The sequence below is a fragment of the Mustela nivalis genome (genome assembly GCF_964662115.1).
Source record: "Mustela nivalis genome assembly, chromosome: 13".
Taxonomy (NCBI): Eukaryota; Metazoa; Chordata; class Mammalia; order Carnivora; family Mustelidae; genus Mustela; species Mustela nivalis.
The window spans coordinates 58,346,988-58,368,480 of record NC_139032.1 but is presented as its reverse complement, the minus strand read 5'-3'; the positions used below and the strand labels follow the sequence as shown (position 1 = coordinate 58,368,480).

Genomic DNA, 21,493 nt, shown 5'->3' with positions numbered 1-21,493 from the left:
CGCACTCCTCTCTCTGGCCCCGCCCCCGGAGCGGTTGGGATTTGAATGTCTGGCGGGCTGCGGCCGGAAGAACCGACCCCTCAGCTTGGCATGGAGAAATGGGGCGCCAGCGGACGGTGCACAGTTCAAGAGCAGCGTGCCCGTTGGGAGCGGAAACGCGCCTGTACTGCCCGGGAGCTGCTGGAGACCGAGCGGCGCTACCAGGAACAGCTGGGGCTGGTGGCCACGGTGCGGCCGCGCAAGCCCTCCCGTATGGGGCGGAGACCCCAGGGTATGGGAGGGTCTCTGCGAGGTATAGTGGGTCTTGGGCCGGCCGCCTGCATTTAGGGAGCTCAGGCATTCTAGTTTCTAGCAGCGGCTTGGCATTAGCCTCCTCTTCTGGCAGATTATATACCCGTACTCTCCTTCCGCAGTACTTCGTGGGGATTCTGAAAGCCAAGGGCACCCTGCGACCAGCAGAGCGTCAGGCCCTGTTTGGGCCCTGGGAGCTCATTTACGGCGCCAGCCAGTGAGTAGAGGGGCGAGGGGAAAGAGAAGGCGGGGGGCACTCGCCTCTGGCAGTGCACAAAGCTTGGAGTCGGGGGAGACCCAAGTTCATATACGGAGTCTGCCAGTTGCCTCAGCTGTGGTCTTGGCCCAGTGCCTTACCCTGCCCCACCTTCCATCTGTAAAATGGGATAATACCACTACCTCCAGGGCAAGGTTATGAGAATTCAATGAGGTGGTGCCTGAGTAGTTGTTGGACTGCTTTTACTATCCTCACCCACGCAGAGAGCTTCTTCCCTACCTCGAAGGAGGGCACTGGGGACAGGGGCTGGAAAGCTTCTGCCCCCACCTGGAGCTCTACACAGAATTTGCTGCCAACGCAGAGAGGTCCCGGACCACCCTGCAGGTAACCCGAAGATAATCTCAAGTTCTTCCCCTCTTGCCCCATACATTGCCTCTTCCTCTGGAGCTCCAAACTTCACTCATACTGTTCCTACATTTCTACAGCCCCGTAGGTGTCCCCCATCTCTCCAAAGTTCACTGTAGGGCTTCTCCCAGGAGCACACAGCTTACAGAGGGCTGGGTGGGGGAGTGTATACAGATGAATACAATATAAGGAGTGGCTTCTCTCCCTGCTGCCAATCCTTTCCCTATCACTCCAGGAGCAACTAAAGAAAAACAAGCGTTTCCGGAGGTTTGTGCGACTTCAGGAAGGCCGCCCTGAGTTTGGGAGCCTTCATCTTCAGGACCTGCTCCCTCTGCCTCTGCAGAGGCTCCAGCAGTGAGTAAACTCCCCTGGATTCAGCCAACCTCTCTTTTCTGGGTCTGTATGATCGCTGCTCTCAGCTTTGTGGGGTTTATGGCTTCTGTCCCATTGCCTCTCCTGGGACCAACCGCTCTTAAAAACCTCTTGCAAGAGTAAATGTGAACCCACTGGAGTAGCTGGGGTCTGCAGCTCAGGCCCTTAGCTAGGAATGTGGAAGTCTGCACTGAAGTGAGGGGGCCTGTAATAGAAGCAAGGTATCTGGAAGAGTCGGTTGAGGTGAGGTTTGCCTACCTTAGATTTTTGTTCCTGGGGATGTTAAGAGCATATAGTCAGGTTGTCTTTAGCATCCTCCTTGGATGGATTAATTTTCATTAATCTTGGATTAAATTTCATTAATCTAATTAACTAGACTCCCAAATCATGGTCAGTCTGCTCCTGACTCTTCAGTGTGGGAAGATGGAAGCAGAGGGCCATGTGGGGTGAGCCCGGGTTCTGAGTCCCAGATGAAAGAAAGGTATGCAACCATCAAAAGCAGGTCTTTCCTGGCCTTGCAACTAAAGTGTGTGTTGGGAGCAATCTGTAGGTCAGGCAGAAGGAATTCTGCCCAACTCTACTTCCCCTCGTGGACTTCCAGCTGTCTAATTCCAGGTATGAGAATCTTGTTGTGGCTTTGGCTGAAAACACAGGTCCCAACAGCCCTGACCAGCAACAGCTCACACGTATGTTCTTGCTCCTCTGAAACACAGGCAGGAGGCTGCCTCTCCTGTTCTGGTTCTGCCTTTCTGGTTCTGTCCTCTAACAATGTCTGGTATGTCCCTATCTTCCACTGACATGTACACAACGTGTCTGTTGCCCTGCCTGCCCTCCCAGAGGTTAGACCCTCACCCTAGTCCCCTCCAGAATAGCCTTTCCTCACCATCAGTCACCCAAAGTCAAAGCTGTACCAGGAATGGGGTGGGGGATGTTGTTCCAGGGGCTGCCCGGCTGATAAGTGAAACCGCCCAGAGAGTCTACAGCATTGGTCAAAAACAGAAGAATGACCAGCACCTCCAGCGTGTTCAGGCCTTGCTCAGTGGCCGCCAGGCAAAGGGGCTTACCTCAGGTACTGCGCGCTCCCCTTCTCTGTGCCCCACCCCATCCCCAATCCTCAAACTCCCCTTTTCTGACCCTTTTTCTGTATTGCCAGCACACATGCCCTATTTCCTTAGCCTCCCCTTCTGTCTGCTCCCACGGATCATGGTCCTGGAGCTGCACCAGAATAACAGCTCTCCCACCGCCCCCCAGGTCGCTGGTTCCTACGCCAGGGCTGGCTATTGGTAGTGCCTCCCCATGGGGAGCCCCGGCCCCGAATGTTCTTCCTCTTCTCCGATGTGCTCCTCATGGCCAAACCTCGACCCCCACTGCACCTGCTGCAGAGTGGCACCTTTGCCTGCCGTGCCCTCTACCCCATGGCCCAGTGTCAACTCCACAGAGTCTTTGGCCACTCAGGAGCCCCTTGTGGTGGACTGCTCAGCGTAAGTTATTGGCGGGAGCCCTAGTTCGGTAGGAGAGGCTCAAAACAGGCCTCGAATGCCTATGTACTATTTATCCTCGTGGCCTAGGCCCCCTTCAGAGGAACTAAGCCACCTGCATTGAGATGAGAGGGGGGGTTGGGATTCATCCCTAGTTCTCACCTCAGCCCTGAATTACCTTCATGGAAACAGCAAGGCCTTCAGCTTTAGTCTGGACCTTTCTGAGCTCTGCACTAAGTGGTGATTTCTCCTTAGCTGTCCTTTCCCCATGAGAAGCTACTGCTTATGTGCACAGACCAGGAGGAGCTGTTGCACTGGCACCACAGTTTGACTCTGGCCATCAGGTAAGAGTGCTGTGATGAGGCCCATGGGCCGGGAGTGAGCAGTTCTAATCCTGTCTCACGTCTAACACCTTCTGGGCTGTCCCACCCCCAAGGCCATGGGTGTTTTGTCTGAAGAAAGTGCTCATGGCAGTGCCTGAACTGACCGTCTTTTCTCCACAGCAGCCAGAAGAACTAGAAGAATCTTCATTCCAGAACCCAGTTTACTTGAGAGACAAGTCAAAGTCAGAGGAGTACAAAGAAATCTTCAGTACTAACTAAACAAAACACACACAACACTTCATGGTTGGAGAAGGGTCATTTCGGGTTTGCTTGGGACCAACCTGTGCCAGCTCATCTGACCAGCCCTTGAGAATCAGGAAACCAAGTCCCACCCTGGTGAAGTTCTGCTGAACCAGCCCCTCCAAAGCAGATGAGGGGATTTAGGACTGATTAAGCTCAGTGCTGAATCCCTGGGTGGTTGTTTATCAGGACTGCAGCTTTGTAAATGTGGATGTTTTTATGTTGAATACAGTTTCCGTAATTTATTTTCCCACTGCATTTTAGTAAATATTTTTCTTCTTCCCCTTTTTGGAAAGGCCTTTCTGTCTCAGCTCTGCAATAAGGGAAAGAGAGGTGTTTGTGCCCTGAAGGCTGCCCTGCTGGTGGCCTCAGGAATATAAGGAAAAGAGCTGGAGCTCCCTCTCTCTCAGCTCTCACACTGGAAGGTGGCCTCTTTTTATCCTAATAAGGGAAGCTTTTCAGGAAGGCCCAGTTGTTCTTGGGCACCTAGTATGGGTGTGTGTAGGACCAGCTGGAATAGAAAAAGCACACAGGAGTGTCCAGTCACAAGCACAGACTTTGTTTTACTAAACCTTTAGCTGTCATTTCTCCTTGCCGGCAGGGGCTGTGACTGCAGCCCTTCCCACAGCCTTGCTGCATCTTCTCCTTAGCCCCTGCTCCACTTCCCAAGGAGTAGCTAGGTTTCTCGTCTCAGTGCTCCAGTGTAGGGGCTCCTCCCAGGCCTGACTGTCACCAGCCTCCGCCTCCTCCTCTATACATAAGTCCTCAGGAAAGGGTAGGCTGGCCTCTGTGAGGGGAAAGATCAGGGATATTCCTATCTCAGAGATTGTCTCCACCTCCACAAGACTCACACCACCCAACCCTTTACCTGGTTCTGGAACGTCCACACCCTTGTTTGGCTTGCTGTCTTGTAACAGCTGGTGGATGGTCTGAAGCTTCATATTCAGAAGCTCTTGCTGGGCTCCAGCCAGGGTAGTCACACTGTAGAAAAATATCCACTCAGAGGCTAGCCGATCTGCCGCCACCTCTTCCACCTATCACAAAGCTCCCCTGGCCACAGGGTCACTGTTCTTCTTACCGCTCAAAAAGGGGGTCCAGCTGGGCCATCAGATTGTTCAGGTGTTGCTCTGTCTGGGCTAGCTGTTGTGTCAACTGGGCCAGCTGTTGCTCTGGGGTAAAGGAGAAAAGGAGAACAATGGTTATTTGTATCTTCTGTGGTCCTGTCATCCCCTACCAAATACAGGCTTGTGCAAAACCCACCTGACTGTGATGATTCCTTCTTGCCTTCCTCCTCCTGGAGAACTGCAGCCTCATCTTTCCCCTGATGAAATAGAAGAAAGAGAAGGCTAGCCTGCAGGAACAAGCTTCTCCATCACCTACGTCTCCAAAGCCATGAGAAGAGAGGGATGATTTTGAAGTCAAGAAAGCCATAGAGATTTTACTTTAAAGAATCATAATCAAACCTAGTCTAGCTCCTCACCTAGGATGTGAAGCAACATGTCAGTATGCCCCCACACGGGGTCATTCAGTCTAATGAAACACTCCCAGGAATGAGCATCTCTGTCCAGTTTGATAAAGCTCTGGTTGTTAGTTTATACACAAAACCAAAAACTTTATGTATCTTCTTTCCATGTTGCCTTCCAAAACCATGTCCTTTCAACACGATAGCCATTCAGGCATTTGAAGACAGTGGTCTTTATCCACTCCCCTTCCCCATGTCTTCTCTGGTTTAGTATCTCTAGTTTTACTCAGTCGCTGTTCATTTGATATGGTTTTCTCTGGTTGCTCTACTGGGCACATAGTGTTTTTAAAAATAGTTCCCTGAAGAGAATAAAATTCTCCCAAGTGTTCTGATCAGAAGATGAGATGCAGGGGCGCCTGGGTGGCTCAGTGGGTTAAGCCTCTGCTTTCAGCTCAGGTCATGATCCTAGGGTTCTGGGATCGAGCCTGCATCAGGCTCTCTGCTCAGCAGGAGCTTGCTTTCCTTCCTCTCTCTCTGCCTGCCTCTCTGCCTACTTGTGATCTCTGTCAAGTAAATTTAAAAAGATGATATGCAATACCTTGTTCCTAGCATTGCCTGGGGAAGTGGGTTTCACAACACGACTGAACTTTATTATTCAACTAATAAACTGCTAAGTTATATGTTTCTTCCAGATAGTACTTGGGTCCACAAATATAATTTATTATTGATTCTCTTTAAATTTCATCATGATAGGGGCACCTGGGTGGCTCAGTGGGTTAAGCCCCTGCCTTCAGCTCGGGTCATGGTCTCGGGTTCCTGGGATCGAGCCCCACATCCGGCTCTCTGCTTAGCGGGGAGCTTGCTTCCCCCTCTTTCTCTCCCTGCTGCTCTGCCTACTTGTGATCTCTGTGTGTGTGTGTGTGTGTGTCAAATAAATAAAATCTTTAAAAATAAATAAATAAATTTCATCATGATAGTCCCTCATCATAACTAGTCAAGTCTATTTGGAATCATGACTAGCTATCCCTTTTAATTTCATATCCCCTCCAAATTGGTTCAGCCTCCTACTTCCTAATGCAAATAAGTAATCAGGCCAGGTTTGAGGATAGAGCCTTGGAAGGTATTATTTTCCATTCCAACCATTTCCATACACTAAAATGTACTGTCATTTTACATTTCAGGGCCTCCTTTCTAAGGAGAACATGAGACTAGGGCCTTCCATATTGTGGCTACAGCAACCAACACTTTGTGCCAAGACTAGAATCTTACCAGCAGCCACACTTCCGTAATAGTATGGACACAGACTTGCTGGGTTCAAATCCCAGTTACTACCAGCTGTGTGTGACTTTCAGCAAATGACTTAATCTCTTCATTGGACTGTTGGGAGAATTAAATGTGGTGGTCATTATTTATTTACAATTTACCAAGAACGCTTCACAACTGCTACCTCGCTGGATGCTCAAAATAACCCTCTAGTGTTGGAAAGCCAAGGAACTACTGTCTTCGTTTTACAAACTGACGGAAAGAAGTGTCTCGTTCATGATACTATAGCGCCCCCATGGGAGATTCAGGCCCGGAGCATCCCCACCCCTCGTCGTCCCGCACCTGCAAACACTTGTACAGCACAAAAGCCACGACAGCTGCGGTGTACAGCGCCCCCAAAGGCAGAGCTCCCGCCCGGGCCCGCTCTCGTTGGTCCTTGGGCGGCGACCGTCGCCGGGGTTCTGTGGCCTCAGGGCCAACCTGGGCATTGTCCCCTGCTGAGGACGGCAGAGGTGGGTCAGTAGAGCCGGGGCCTGGGGACCCATGGGCAGCCTTAGCCTCCCTCCAGAAGCCCTCGCTGATACCTGAGTGTGCCCGGAGGTCGGGGCTGGGGCGGTCTCCGAGGACCCCGGGCAGTGCAGACACAAGTAGCAACCCCAGCAAACCCGCAAATGGGACCGACCCCGCCATTGCAGGCCACAGAACGATGGCCCGGGAGGCGCCAGAGCTGGCCCGGAGTCCCGCTGCGCATGCGCAAGAGGGGCGGTGCGAGGGTCGCGTACCGGGACACGCTAGGAGGTCACGCCCATTTTAATGTGTGGGCGGGGCACGCTTATTAGCATAGGACCTTGGCCCAACTTTCCCAAATGAATCCATTTCTCGTCTATTTAAGAATTCGCCAGAATGCTTCTAGGAGCCTACAATCTTATAAGATTATGCTGGAAAATGGATTTTATCTCCCATACTCGCAACCCATTCACCCTAAGCAAAAAATGCTTAGGATGCCGCACCTTAAAAGAATGAGCGTGGAAACTGCGTGCAGCTCGTGCTGAAGGCCTGTTTCCTAGGCTACAGACGGAGGACTAGTTCCTTATTCCTTGCCTAGGGGAAAGTCCCCGGACCCTTTGGCAGAGAGTGCCGCGTGCGCGTGCACGCTGACTTTCCCTGCTTTGCACTGTAACGTCCGCCGAGAAGCCATCCCGTGTGCTGCGGGGGAGCTGAGCGGCGTGCTGCGGGGCCGTCGTCCGTCAGCATTTCTAGTTACGCAGGCAGTGCGCGCAGCTGTGCGCACCAACCACACGGGGCTCATTCTCAGCGCGGCTGACTTTTAAAAGTGGGACTAAGGCGGAGGGTCTCTGTTCCGGGTACTGTTAGCGGCTCAAGGATGGAGCGGGCAAGTGGTTTAATCCACCGCTGAGTCATTTTCTCCTATGACCTGACCTAACGCGCTGTATGTATCACATCGGTTGGAGTTTCTTTTTTTTTGCAGTTCCCTCTTCCTACAGTGGCCTTCTCTACCCCCACCCTCTTCAATCGGCAAATGTTTCTAATAGTCACCATTCACTGTGTAGCACAGCACACAGTAGACTATGGACTGATGGCCTAGAACCTGCCTCTGCTACTCAAAAGCTAAATGACTTTGGGCAAGTTACTTAATTTCGCTCTGTGCCTCAGTCTCCACTCTGAGGAATGGAGATAATGATAATACACTATCTGTACCTTACGGAGTCGTTATGATGATCAAGTGGGATAATCCAAGGAAAGTCCTTAGAACTATGCGTACTGGGCACGCCTGGGTGGCTCAATGGGTTAAAGCCTCTGCCTTCAGCTTGGGTCATGATCCCAGGGTCCTGGGATGGAGCCTGGCATCGGGCTCTCTGCTCAGCGGGGAGCCTGCTCCCCACCCCCCCACCTCTGCCTGCCTCTCTGCCTACTTGTGATCTCTGTCTGTCAAATGAATAAAATCTTAAAAAAAAAAAAAAGAGGGAATGAGTACCAGTTCATGCTCCATGGAAGTCTGCTTCTCCCTCTCCCTCTGCTCGCTTCCCTTGCTCATACTCTCTCCTTCCCTCTCAAATAGATAAATATTTTAAAAAATTAAAAAAACAAAGAATGAAGAAACAGAGGTTCAGGAAGGTCAGTAAGTTCATCAGGTAAGAGGCAAGTCAGAGATTCCAAAGCTTTCTGTCTCCCTATCAGTTACCACATGTCACCCCCCACCCCCAGCCCTTCCTTTCACCTCCAGGACCTCAGGCAGACCTGGAGAGTTCCCGTGATTCATGCTGCCTTTTAATTGTCTGGGACACATTGGGTCATCTTCCTAATTAGATCAAGAGCCCTTTGAGGAAAGAAACCATTTCCCACTCACATCTTTATCTCCAAAGCTTGGCACATATGCAAGCAATCGGCACAGGTGACAAATGAATGAGGTATATGTGTGCTAAATAAATGAATGACCTAGGAGTGTATCTTCTTGTTCTTCCAGAAATGGAGGGGGCAGAGCCAGGAGGAGAGACCAACACTCACAGGAGTTACCGTAGTCTAACTGATCTAGAGGCAGCCTGGTTGCAGAGCTGTGTAGTCCAAACCTTGACCCTAAGCCAGCTGGCATAGTCAACGTAAACAAGTGGTTCAGGCCAGATATAATACGATAAATGGCCCTTGACTGATAGTTGCCTTTAGGGAGTTTGAACCCATTATTGCCAGATGTATCACTGACCTCTGGCCTAAGGAACCTGAAATCCTTCTTCTGCTTCAGTAGCAGCCCATGGGTTGTATGGAGCATCACATGTGCTCCACTTCCTGAAGGGAACAAGCGCAAAGACATGGCTCAGTTTCCAGGATGTACTGGGGTAGAGGTTTCTTTGATTCAATTAACTGAGACTGACAGTTCTTGGGACAGTTTGGATAAAGTGGGTCGGGAGGGGGAGAATATAAGTTTCCTCTATGCCCTAAACTATTATACCAGTAATAATAAGAATGACAATGGTCAACTTATCAGCCTTAGGGTGTGATGGGATTTTAGGCACTAGGAAGCCTCCCCATCTCATTCCTCTTGGTAGTATGCTCAGTGAGGAATATATTCTCTCTCATGGGTCTCAGAGTGGGAGAGAAAAAGCAGACACTCTGTGGCAGAGAGTAATCTCTGTCCTAAGGCCTGGCTTCCTTGACTTATTGGTCCTGCCCCTGTTGTCTCCTGGGAGTCTTCATGGGCTCACCTGCACAGTGGCACAGAAATCGCAGGCCTGCTTCTCTTCTCTGGCCATAGAAGGTATAGGGCCGCGAGGGGTGGGGGCGGAAGCTTGGGAGATACTGGGTGGCGCAGGTGCAGGCACAGGGCGGTGTCTTTGTTCTTTCGCTCATCCCTCCCCTCCCCCTTCCTCCCCGGAAACCAGTGACTCTGCCACCAGCAGTATTGGGGATGAACTGTGGGGGCCAGGCCTGGGGAGGGCCGAGAGTAAAGGGGCCTGCAGCAGCAATCAGGCCATAAGCCAAGCTGACCCCTCAGCACAGGGCTTGCAGACTCAGCTCCCAGGTCAGCAGTCATGAGCAGAGGTGCCAACCGCACAGAAGTCACAGAACTGCTAGTGCCCGGTGAGCTGGGCGGGGCAGGGGCAGGGGGAGGGGTCACATGGCCCCTTGTCCCACCCGCTGGGACCTGGAGGGCTGGGCTGGGCTGGGCAGTAACAGCCCCCATACCCTGGCATCCACAGGAATCCCCACTGTGACTCAGGCCTGGGGGTTGTGGGCCCTCTTAGGGGCTGCGACGCTGCTGCTTCTCATCTCACTGGCTGCACACTTGTTCCGATGGACTAGTGGCCGGAACAGAAGCCATCCGGGACAGGGACGGTGAGTAGGGACAACAGAGATAGGTGACTGAGATTTCCCCCTTACCCAGATGTCCCCTCATCCCCTCATCTCTGTCTTGCAGCTCTGGAGGATCTGTGGAAGAGGTCCCCCTATATGGGAACCTGCCTTATCTTCAGACTGGTAGGGAGCTGGCAAAGGGGAGGGGCACCAAGGCCATGCACGTCCTGGGTGGGTGGGATGAGGGATGGCAGGGGGAAGAACAAGAAGTGACCAGATTACTACTGTTCCCTATCCCAGGTCGACTGTCTCAAGAACCGGGGCCAGACCAGCAAGATCCAGCTCCTAGAGACCCCGTCACGGTGAGTCAGTTGTGGCTGAGGAAGGGGGGAGGGAAGGAAGTGAGGGCTTTTCCAAGGGTCCAGTGAACTTCTAACAGCCTTGCATCTCCAGGCTACAGAGAAAGTGATGTGCTATACCAGCCTGCAGTTGCGGCCTTCCCAGGGCCATCTCCCCAGCCCCGGAACCCCCATCAAGTACTCAGAGGTGGTGCTGGATTCTGAGCCAAAGCCCCAGGCCTCAGGCCCCGAGCCGGAGCTGTACGCCTCAGTGTGTGCCCAGACCCGCAGGGCGCGGGCTTCCTTCCCAGACCAGGCGTATGCCAACAGCCAGCCTGCACCCAGCTGAGACGGAGGAGCTGGCAGAGTGGGACGATCATCACCCCAGCCTCCTCTGCTGCAGGGGTTACTGCTACTCTGCCCCACCATGACTGTTTCCCAACCACCCCCCAAAGACAGGTAGGAAATGTCTGGTCACAGGAGGTAATGTTTCCCAAACTTCCCCTCTAAGTGAGGGAGACACTTCAGGGGAACGAGTAGGTCCCTGGTTTCTTGGGGATGGAGGAAACTATCTATTCCCCTAAGGCCCCAAGCTCCCGAGTTACTTACTTCCCGTCCTTGTGGATTTTAACCAGATCCTCTCTGTTCCAGCTCCCTTAAAGTCTATAGTTCGGTGTCCCCTCAGATACCGGAAATGGGCAGTGGTGGAGGGGGTAACCGCCTGAGAGGAGAAGGGTGGGTATTCTCCTTGGGACCCCAGAGTCTGGAGGGATCCTGGAAGCTAGCGACCTGAGGAACCCAAGCCTGGCTTCTTATCTGAGAATGCTGGCTGGAGAATACCAGCCCACATCCTGCTGTCTCTGTTATGTCCCCAAGTTTTCAAATAAAACTTCTCAGAAAGTGTTTAGATTTTTATCTAGAGGCTTCAGACCTGCAACAGGCGCTACATGGTAGGGTTGTGAGCTTTGCTCTCTGTACAGAGCACTTCTGGGGGCGCCTTGCTGGACCAAGAGCGTCAGTGGCATCAACACTGCCAGGGTGAGTGCTAGGGGTGGAGGCTGGAGCCCAGCTCTAGCTGTACTTGCTGCTAGATCATCGTTAGAATTTGCACTCAGAGCCACCCCACTCCCATCACTTGGTGTTGCAAGCTCCCCAGCTCCTGACCCACTCTCCCCGTGGCCTCTATGACTGTGCTGCCACCAGCCACAACCTCAAGTCTACACCACTTCACCCTCCGGCTTCTGTAGAGGTAAGTCTGGCTTAATAGACCTTTCTGAGGTTTCAGGGCCAGAAGATAGTGGAAGCCAGGCTTCTACTTCCAAACATCTCTCCTTCCCACTCACAGTCCCAGAGAAAACCAGAGTAGGGAACTGTGCTCCTGAGCCTTACCTGGTGGTCCCAATAAGGCAGACCCTCTACACACACACAGAGAATAACCCAAACGCCAGATCCGCCTCCGTGGACCTCAACTTGGGCCTCCCCCAGCAGAGGCGCCGGTCGCGGTAGCAACAGGCAGCTGAGGCTGTGTGGGAGGGAAAGCGGCTTTGGGGGCCGGCACCGGATGCGGGGAACCACTGGCAGCGGGATGTGGGGTTCTGAGGATTGCTAGTCTGCAGACCGCTCAGTTCCGCGGCCTGGGGGACGTGAAAGACAGGCTCTGTAAGAGAAGGGGCTTGGGGTCCCGCCAACCCACTGGGACGAGCCGAAAACTGCAGCCGAGGCCTCAAACGCCACCATCGCAGGACTTAACACTCCCCCTTACATCCACTCTGCCCGTCTCCGGACCAAAGCCGGAGCGCCCCCGTCAGGCACATCGCAGGCTTGCCACGGCCTCTGCGCATGCGTAAAACTGCCCAGTCCATAGCATGGTGGGAAATATAGTCCCGACAGTTCTCCACCCTTCCCCCACCTTAATCTTACCCATCCCACGAGTTTAGCCCTACCCTTCGCGTACCCTTCGCGGAGCTAGGACCCTGGGGCGCCCAGAACAGCGTTTCGCGGTTCGCGGGACGTAGGGACTCACTAGATCTGGAGCTGGGTGCGGTTGGAACGTTATTTTACTTCTGGTCCTGAAGCCCGGATCTTTTACCTTCTCTCTTCGCTACAACCTTTTTTTTTTTTTTTTTTTTTAAGATTTTATTTATTTATTTGACAGAGAAAAATCACAAGTAGATGGAGAGGCAGGCAGAGAGAGAGAGGGAAGCAGGCTCTCCGCCGAGCAGAGAGCCCGATGCGGGACTCGATCCCAGGACTCTGAGACCATGACCTGAGCCGAAGGCAGCGGCTTAACCCACTGAGCCACCTAGGCGCCCCTCGCTGCAATCTTTTAATTTAATCTGTCTCCGAGGCTCGTGCCCTGGCCCAGGCCCTCAGGACTGAAGGCCAGGACTGTGTGGCAACGTCCTAGTTGATCCCTGCGTCTAAGAAAAAAAAAGAAATGGGGCAGCCAGCTCCACCTCAGACATCTTCGGGGACCCTTTGCCTCATCTCTCTAAGTGGTCAGCTCGTTTCCCAAACACCTTGCAGTTGTCTCCCCTTCTGTAGCTCCAGGGGTGCTTTCCTTAGTGGTCTCCCTTTCCTGACTGGTGTAAGATCCAGCCACTAGGAATGCCCTGTTCCAGGGCGCCTGGGTGGCTCAGTGTGTTAAAGCCTCTGCCTTGGGCTCAAGTCATGATCCCAGGGTCCTCGAGCCCCACATCGGGCTCTCTGCTCTGTGGGGAGCCTGCTTACTCCTTTCTCTCTGCCTGCCTCTCTGCCTACTTGTGATCTCTGAAATAAATAAATAAATAAATAGATAGATAGATAGATAGAAAGAAAGGAGTACCCTGTTCCTTGCAAATTCCTAGGGGAAGATCATTGGGGGAAGCCATGAGAGCCCTCTGGAGTCTGGAGCCCCAGCTTTCCCCCCTCTTCCTGTCATCTCAGTTGGGAGGACTGGGGACAAGCCCAAGAGCCAAAGAGGAAGGGCCTCTGGGATGGTCAAATGTTCAATGATAGAAGGTTCTTTTTTTTTTTTTTTTTAAGATTTTATTTATTTATTTGACAGACAGAGATCAGAAGTAGGCAGAGACACAGGCAGAGAGGAGGAAGCAGGTCCCCCACGGAGCAGAGAGCCCAATGTGGGGCTTGATCCCAGGACCCTGAGATCATGACCTGAGCCAAAGGCAGAGGATTAACCCACTGAGCCACCCAGGCGCCCTAATGATAGAAGGTTTTTAAGGAATCACTGGTAGGGCCACCTGGGTGGCTCAGTCATTAATCGTCTGTCTTCGGCTCAGGTCATGATTCCGGGGTCCTGGAATCGAGTCCTGCATCAGGCTCCCTGCTTGGGAGGAAGCCTCATTCTCCTTCTCCCACTTCCCCTGCTTGTGTTTCTCTCTCACTGTGTCTCTCTCTGTCAAATGAATAAATAAAATCTTTAAAGAAAAAAAAAAAAAAAAGGAATCACTTTTTAGGTGGGGAGGGGGCCTATGAAGCCATCCAGCCAAGAACCTCCCATCTTTGGCCTTGCTCTGTACTCTGTAAAGATGAGTCTAAACTTCCAAGCTTGTTTTGGCTGTAAAGAGGGAAATAGAGCTGGGACATGGAAAGAGACCAAGTTGTAATGACTTCATTTGGAACCTTGGATCCAGACATGCCTAGAGCTATATCTGCCTCCCGAACTTTTTGGTTATGTAAGCTAATGCATTCTCTTTTTTGCTTAAGTCATTCTGTGAGGGAAAGATCAGCACACCAGAGCCAGCAGAAGATGCTGAAACTCTGAGATCTTCCCTTATTGCTCAACTCCTCCACCAGCCCATCCTCTGCTGACTTATTTAAATGAACTATAATGCCATTTGACCCTCAAATATTTCTGCTTGGTGTGTGCCTCTTGCCAGGCTTTTAAATTTCTAGAATTCTACAGCTGGGAGGAGGCAAATCTGGCCCAAACTTATACCCACTGCAGGAGCCATCCTGCCAGCCACTTCTTAAACATTTCCAGGACTAGGGACCTCACTACCTTAACCAAGCACTTGTTTCCAATCTTTCTTTTTGAGAGAACTTTTCGGTGGGGAGTGGGGGGGACAAAATCTGCCTGTTACTTTTGTCATCATTCTGCCTCCTGAGTTGCAATCATTTCATTGTCCTTCTCCCTCCTGTACATCATAGCCCTGATGGATGGCCTAAGTCTTTTTTTTTTTTTTTTCTCCCTCCCGGAAAAAGCTTTCTAGAATTCCTTTTACAGATATTTGCAGCTACTCATCATTCCCACTGTTTTGCTTGAGCAGAGTCTCTCTTCAAGTGTGAAGTACTTAGTAAAGTACTCTTTACTAAGAGGTAAATATAGTACTGGTAGGAAACTGTGGACAGTCCGTCTCTTCACTGGGCACCAAGTCTATGGGACTTTGTTTGTAAGAAATACACTCACTTAGCTTTGGTTAAGTTAAGGGGATTTCAGATCTCAAATCACAGCCTTGCTGGGGACCTTGGTGACAGGAGTATGTGGGTCTTCCCACTCCGCTCCTCCTGTCCCATGACTCTGACAGAGTTTCTGTGTCTTTTATTTATTCCCAGTTTTTTCCTACTTTGCTAACTTGCTTCCTCATCCTCTACTTCTGGTTTCTGCTTCCTCACAACTGCTTGATATTTTCTCCTCTGTCTCATGACCTCAGTTCAATGTTTAATTTTAGGAATAGTGTGAGTACATGTTTTTAAAAAAAAAAGAACTGAAAGGTAGACACCAATGGTTCTCCACCAGAAGTGACTTCGGCCCCCAGGAGACATTTGGCAATGTGCAGAGATACGTTTAGTCTTCACAGCTGGGGAGTGCCCCAAAGTACTGATTTATAGGGGGTAGAGACCAGGGATGCTGCTGACCGGCCCACAACACACAGGTCAGCCACTCACCATACAGAATTTTGGTCCCCAAAAATTAAAAGTGCTGAGGCTGAGAAATACTAGAATGGGGCAGGGGGGAGTAAAAGGCCATCCCCCCACCCCAATCCTACTTCTGGTTGTAGTTCACGGAGGCACTTGCTATTAATGGGTACTGTGTTTAAGTCTTCTGGTGATTATCATTCTGTCAATAATAAGAATACTTGGAGCAAGAGGATTCTAGGTACGTGCAAACCCTGGTGAAGCTCTCCCTTCCACAACCCCTCTGACAACTCCCAGCTACAGAGAATGAACTTTAAATGCGCTCTGCTGAATTCCTGGCAGAGTGAATTTCCTGCAGACAAGTTTCTGGAGAACAGTCTCAGAGCCAAGAAAAAAGACCTTCCTGGCTTCCCAGGAACAATCAATGGCTTTGCTGAGTCTCTCCAGCTCTCTAAAAAACTAATGGTGGATTGAATTTCTCAGCCTTTGAGGCCAGGAGAATGCAGACAAACCAGAGGGTGGGAGAGACCTGCTGGAGGAAACAAATGACTCTCTGACTGAATGAGAGCCTGGGGGAGATATTTGTGAAGGTCAAACACAAAAGATTTCCCTGAACTAGAAAATGTGATATCAGAGCTAAAAACTTCCAAACATAAAGCAAAGGAGAGGATGGATACTGCTAACCCCCCCAAAAAAGGTCCAGAAAATTAAACAGATGAAATATCTCAAAACATGTGACAAAAATACAGAGATGCAAATTATGTGGTGAAAGATGGGAGACTGAAACAGTCCCAGGAGATTTAGCCTGCAAATTCTATGAGTTCTAGGAGAAGAGGAACAGGAGAGGAGACGTCATAATTAAATAATTTAACAGGGAATGTCCCTGAGATGAAGAAATATATAGCCCCATACCGGTGAAAATTCCTGAACTCTAAGGATGAGAACAATGCTACACACATTTCCAGGCAGAAAGAAAGTTCATTTTTCTTATTTGCAACCCTGGAAGTTAAACAACAGCGAAAAGGAATGTGAGGTAGGTAATGAAAGAAAAGGCCTGCGACCAGGACCTAGCAAAGGGAGAAAGAAAAATAGTTGAAGATTTACAAAAGTCAATCAGTATCTCATGTGAGAAATATTTTAAAGAAAAGGCTCTAATGAGACAACAAATGAATCAGAACAGACTTCAAGATGGGGGAAGGTCAAAGGAGGAGGAGAGAAATCAGTGGGATGCAACGAGCCATGAGCTATGTATTTATATCTATATTTCTACATATGTATAACACATCACTCAAATGCTAAACACCCTTAAAACAGAAGGAACAGGTTGTAAGGGAAATTCTAATAAGGACTAAATTATCTCAATAAAACTCTGGAATCAGGTAGTGAGGATAAGGTGAAGGTGAGTGTTCTAGGATCTGAGGGAGGAGGAGGAGGAGGTAGAAAGGTAGTAAAAGTAGTCTAAAGACAGTATCTTACTGAGGTGGAGAGGAAGTAGAAGATAAGTAGAGTACGATGGAAATAGTTGTTCTGTATTCATGAACTAGAACAATCATGTGCATCTATTTAAGAGAACAGGGCAAGGGATGGTAACTATGAATAGAACAACAAACTCCAAATTAACAAGGAGAAAATGGGATCAACAGCCATTCACTCAGTCCAGCAAAGGTAAAGAAGAGTTCCCAACACTGTTTACACATTTAAAAACAAGTAAGATGGAAATAAATCAAATTTATCCCTTGGTACAGGAAATATGAGTGGACTGAATTCTTCCATTAAAAGACTCTAAGACTGGGGCGCCTGGGTGGCTCAGTGGGTTAAAGCCTCTGCCTTCAGTTCAGGTCATGATCCCAGGGTCCTGCTGCATCAGGCTCTCTGCTCAGCGGGGAGCCTGCTTCCTCCTCTCTCTCTGCCTGCCTCTCTGCCTACTTGTAATCTCTGCCTGTCAAATAAATAAATAAAATCTTAAAAAAAAAAAAGACTCTAAGACTTTGTTAAAAATCAAATTCTTGTCAATATTACTTAGAAGGAAGATACTTAAAGCAAAGTGATCAAGAAAGATTCAAAATAAAGATGTGGGAAAGGGATACCAGACAGATAAACAGAAGGCAGTGGTAATGCTGGTATCCAAAATGGGAATTTAAGTTACCAACTGGAAGAGGAGTGAGGATTGCCTGTGAAGGGGTAGGAAGGAACTTTTAGGGAGATGGGAATCTTCTGTACCTTGATTGTGGTGAAGGCTGCATGACTGAATACATTTGTCAAAACTCATAGGACTGTATGCTTAAAATTGACAAAACTTACTGCAAGTTACAATACAGTAAAACTGGCTTCAAAAAAGTATAAAATTAAGGTATTTACAAAATGTAAACAATGAATGAAAAAATAGTGAATACTGGATACTCTCTCAATTACCCTGTATCTATATATCCTCAAAATGCTATATAGACAGCAGGCTTAAAAACAGCGAGAGAGAGAAAAAAAATAAAGGGGATACTTATTTCAATAACTTATAAAAAGAACAAGAAACCAAAATTAATCCGGAAATATCAAAAGCTGACATGAATGCAATGGAGAACAAACAAAAATACTAAAAAGCATGAATATAAAGAATTTCTTTAAAAGGGTTAATAAAGGGGGCACCTGGGTGGCTCAGTGGGTTAAAGCCTCTGCCTCCAGCTCAGGTCATGATCTCCGGGTCCTGGGATTGAGCCCCGAATCAGGTTCTCTACTTAGCAGGGAGCCTGCTTCCCCGTCTCTCTTTCTGCCTGCCTCTGTGCCTACTTGCGATCTCTCTCTCTGCCAAAAAAAAAAAGAAAGGGTAAATAAGGGGGCACCAGATGGTTCAGTGGGTTAAAGCCTCGGCCCTGGGCTCAGGTCATGGTCCCAGGGTCCTAGGATCCAGCCCCGCATCAGGCTCTCTGCTCAGCAGGGAGCCTGCTTCACCCCCCCAACCCCAACCCCGCCTGCTTCTCTGCCTACTTTTGATCTCTCTCTCTGTTAAATGAATGAATAAAAATCTTTAAAAATATTATTAAAAAATAGAAAGGCTAATAAAGTAAACTTCTTATAAGCACAAAGAAAGAGAGAGAAAAAAGAGCAAAAATAGACAAGATTAGTTCTGAGAAGAAAACATGACAGAAGAAAAAAACTAAAGAATCAATAAAAGGTGGGATGCATGGGTGGCTCAGTCGATTAAGTGTCTGCCTTCAACTCAGGTCATGATCCCAGGGTTCTGGGTTGGAGCCTGCATTAGGCTCCTTGCTTAGCGGGGAGCCTGCTTCTCCCTCTGTCTGCCAGTCCCCTGCTAGTGCACGCTTCTCTCTCTCTAACAAAAAAAATCTTTCAGAAAAGAAAAAAAGAATTATAAAATGGTGCAATCTAAAATTCCACATCAAGGGCGCCTGGGTGGCTCAGTGGGTTGGGCCGCTGCCTTCGGCTCAGGTCATGATCTCAAGATCCTGGGATCGAGGCCCGCATCAGGCTCTCTGCTCAGCAGGGAGCCTGCTTCCCTCTCTCTCTCTCCCTGCCTGCCTCTCTGCCTACTGTGATCTCGCTCTGTCAAATAAATAAATAAAATCTTTAAAAATAAATAAATAAATAAATAAAAATAAAAAAATAAAATTCCACATCAACTAACTTGAAAATTTAGAGGACATCTATACATTTCAGGAAAAATGTGAATGACCAAAACTGGACCAAGAGAAAGAAGAAAGCTTGAATAGCTCAATCTACCTTTGAAAAAACTAGAATAAGAAGGTGACTTTAGAGCTACTTTTGGGAAAGATTGCATTCAAAGGACACCAGAGCTGAGTTTTATCTATTCTTTTTTTTTAAATTCATGGGGCAAGGAGAGAGAAAGAGAGAGATGAGTGGGCGAGGGGCAGAAGAAGGAAAAGCAGACTCTTCACTAGGCATGGAGCCCAAAATGGGGCTCTGGTCTTGATCCCAGAACCCTGAGATCATGACCTGAGTCAAAGTCAGATGCTTAATGGATTGAGCCACCCAAGCACCCAAGTTTTATTTATTCTTCAATAATGATAATTTCCATGCCATTTAATCTAGTCAAAACTACAGGAAAAGAAGAAAAGCTCCCATATTTAATATTTAGAACCAGAATAATATAATTCAATTCCTAATAAAAATTCTAAGTAAAGGGCGCCTGGGTGACTCAGTGGGTTAAGCCGCTGCCTTTGGCTCAGGTCATGATCTCAGGGTCCTGGGATCGAGGCCTGCATCAGGCTCTCTGCTCAGTGGGGAGCCTGCTTCCCTCTCTCTCTCTCTGCCTGCCTCTCTGTCTACTTGTGATCTCTCTCTGTCAAATAAATAAATAAAATCTTTAAAAAAAATTCTAAGTAAAAATGAAAAAGAGGAAAACTGCTGAAATATAATGAAGACTTTCTACTAAGACCTAACAGCAGATATTGTTCTTGATGGTGAAATACTAAAACCGCTTCCATTAAAATAAACATTTAGACAGAGGTGCCTGCTATTATGCTTATTTAACATATCTTGGATGATTTAACAAATGCAGGAAGTCCTTAATTACATTTACATTTAAAAAATTTTTTCTTAATAGATTTTATTTATTTGCCAGAGAGAGAGAGAGTACAAGCAGGCAGAGGAAGAAGCAGGCTTCCCTCTGAGCAAAGAGCCCAACCTGAGACTTGACCCCCTGACCCTGGGATCATGATGACCTCAGGTGAAAGCAGGTGCTTAACTGTCTGAGCCACCCAGGCCCCCATGTTGGCCAGTCTGGAAAAGTAATGTGAAGGTCAGTATTGCAAAGACCACATGCGATACACATGGGGAAGAAGGATACCACCCTCACACCCTAGTCTGAAAAGAAGGCACTGGAAGGGAAAGCAGAGCATCATAAGGGGATGTGTAGCCACCACCAAAAGGGCTAAGGAGGACAGAGATGCAGGCCTGGCCTTCTTAACATACCCATGCCATTGTGGAAACGCAGTCTAGCTCATTCCACTGGCATCCTGGTGTCCTTCCTTCTGAAGCCTCCCCAAGGGCCCATTTAGGCAGCAGACCCATTGATTTTTTTTTTTTTTTTTTTTTTTTTTTTGAGCATATACTGGAAACTCGGTTTGGCATTTTACCTGGTGTCCAGGCCATGTTCACTTGTGTGTACTGGTTTTGAAAACTAGGGCATTGGGGTGCCTGGGTGGCTCAGTGGGTTAAAGCCTCTGCCTTCGGCTCAGGTCATGATCCCAGGGTCCTGGGATCCAGCCCCATATCGGGCTCTCTGCTCAGCAGGGAGACTGCTTCCTCCTTCCTCCTCTTCTTCCTCCTCTGCCCACTTGTGAACTCTGTCTGTCAAATAAATAAATAAAATCTTCAAAAAAAAAAAAAAAAAAAAGAAAGAAAAAGAAAACTAGGGCATTACCTACAGTTTACTGAATTCCTGCAAATGTTCCCGTAACTGATATACGGAGAAGGGACCCCTACCCCCAGACACCACACCCGGTCTCCTGACAGCCCGCACCCGCCCCTGCCCCCAGCTGCTCTATATGTTCCCACTCCATCTCACAGGCCCCAGAAGCCCCCAGGGAGCCACCGACTCCCACCACCGTCTGTTTTCTGGAGGAAGCCCTGATGGGGGGAGTTGGGGGAGGGGACCAGGTTGTTGGAAACTTTAATTAAGCAAGGACGGTTAACAGCTGCAGGGTAACCTTAGGAACAAGTGAGCTTGAGAAAAGAAATATTTCCCTCATCTGTCCCCATGACCTTTTAAGACTTTTCTGCAAATGGCTCCTCATTCCCTGTCATGGTAAAAAAAAAAAATAGCAGCCATCACAGGCACCCTTCAGCCCACAGAATCCTCTGAGCTTACTCCTTCCAGCAGGCCTTGACACAGATGCACACAGACACCCCAACAGACCACGAAGACCTGAGGATGCCTGTTCACACATGCACACTCACATGCATACACACACCTGCCTCTTCTTCAGGTGACAAATGTGCTTTCCTACCTCGGCGGGCACTTTCTCTGGGAGGGCTGTGTGGTGCTGCTGGGCAGAGCTGTCAGCAGACCCACAGAGCCGGGTCCAACACCTCTCCACACACCACTAGTCATACACTACAGCTGTCAGCGTGCGGTGAGCACCTCTTCCCCCTTTCTTTTTCCTCCCCACAGGTGCAGCGTGTCAAGAGGTTCTGCGGGGGCAGATGCCACCTACTGCAAGTGGGTTTTTTCCCTCCCACAGAGCCTGTCTTGTCTCAGCCCCTTTGCACCCACAGAAGCAAGCCCTTCTAGGGTCATAGCTTGGTAAAATAATGTTAGGCAGCACCGCTGAACCACTGCTCAACAACCCTCCTCTCCCAGCCGGTTTCCCTTCCTCCCATCAGCCAGACCTTCACCACCCATGAGG

General features: G+C 49.3%; 3 protein-coding genes across 7 annotated transcripts; 2 read left to right on the top strand and 1 right to left on the bottom strand.

Moving 5' to 3' along the window:
* Positions 1–45: 45 nt before the first annotated feature.
* ARHGEF39 (Rho guanine nucleotide exchange factor 39) lies at positions 46–4,645 on the top strand (the record flags this gene model as incomplete). 2 transcript variants are annotated; one of them, XM_082694789.1, is made up of 9 exons in its annotated part: positions 46–228; positions 414–508; positions 772–892; positions 1,149–1,267; positions 1,901–1,971; positions 2,226–2,354; positions 2,537–2,766; positions 3,019–3,107; positions 3,270–4,645. In XM_082694789.1, 9 exons carry the CDS (start codon positions 46–48, stop codon positions 3,280–3,282), a joined length of 1,050 nt encoding a protein of 349 aa, XP_082550915.1. In that variant the 3' UTR covers positions 3,283–4,645. The 2 variants fall into 2 exon arrangements, with proteins under 2 accessions (XP_082550915.1, XP_082550914.1); XM_082694788.1 differs by having other exon boundaries at positions 3,267–4,645.
* CCDC107 (coiled-coil domain containing 107) lies at positions 3,925–6,898 on the bottom strand (the record flags this gene model as incomplete). 4 transcript variants are annotated; one of them, XM_082694800.1, is made up of 6 exons in its annotated part: positions 6,696–6,898; positions 6,454–6,605; positions 4,647–4,707; positions 4,465–4,555; positions 4,255–4,367; positions 3,925–4,173 (listed from the first exon to the last, which is right to left on the bottom strand). In XM_082694800.1, the coding sequence occupies exons 1-6, from the start codon at positions 6,799–6,801 to the stop codon at positions 3,968–3,970; spliced, it is 729 nt and encodes a 242-aa protein (XP_082550926.1). In that variant the 5' UTR covers positions 6,802–6,898. The 4 variants fall into 4 exon arrangements, with proteins under 4 accessions (XP_082550926.1, XP_082550924.1, XP_082550925.1 ...); XM_082694798.1 differs by having other exon boundaries at positions 3,925–4,200; positions 6,454–6,608; positions 6,696–6,869; XM_082694799.1 differs by having other exon boundaries at positions 3,925–4,200; positions 6,696–6,869.
* Positions 6,899–9,414: 2,516 nt separating this feature from the next.
* Positions 9,415–11,159, top strand: SIT1 (signaling threshold regulating transmembrane adaptor 1). Its single transcript, XM_082694803.1, has 5 exons — positions 9,415–9,705; positions 9,825–9,960; positions 10,043–10,101; positions 10,219–10,280; positions 10,372–11,159. Exons 1-5 carry the CDS (start codon positions 9,657–9,659, stop codon positions 10,603–10,605), a joined length of 540 nt encoding a protein of 179 aa, XP_082550929.1. The 5' UTR covers positions 9,415–9,656; the 3' UTR covers positions 10,606–11,159.
* The last annotated feature ends 10,334 nt before the right edge of the window (positions 11,160–21,493 follow it).

Bases quoted from the DNA above. Each gene is read 5' to 3' on its own strand.
- SIT1 (XM_082694803.1), top strand. From the start codon at position 9,657: ATGAGCAGAGGTGCCAACCGCACAGAAGTCACAGAACTGCTAGTGCCC. The intron at 9,706-9,824 runs GTGAGCTGGGCG...TGGCATCCACAG, and splicing joins CACAGAACTGCTAGTGCCCG to GAATCCCCACTGTGACTCAG. The intron at 10,281-10,371 runs GTGAGTCAGTTG...TTGCATCTCCAG, and splicing joins CTCCTAGAGACCCCGTCACG to GCTACAGAGAAAGTGATGTG.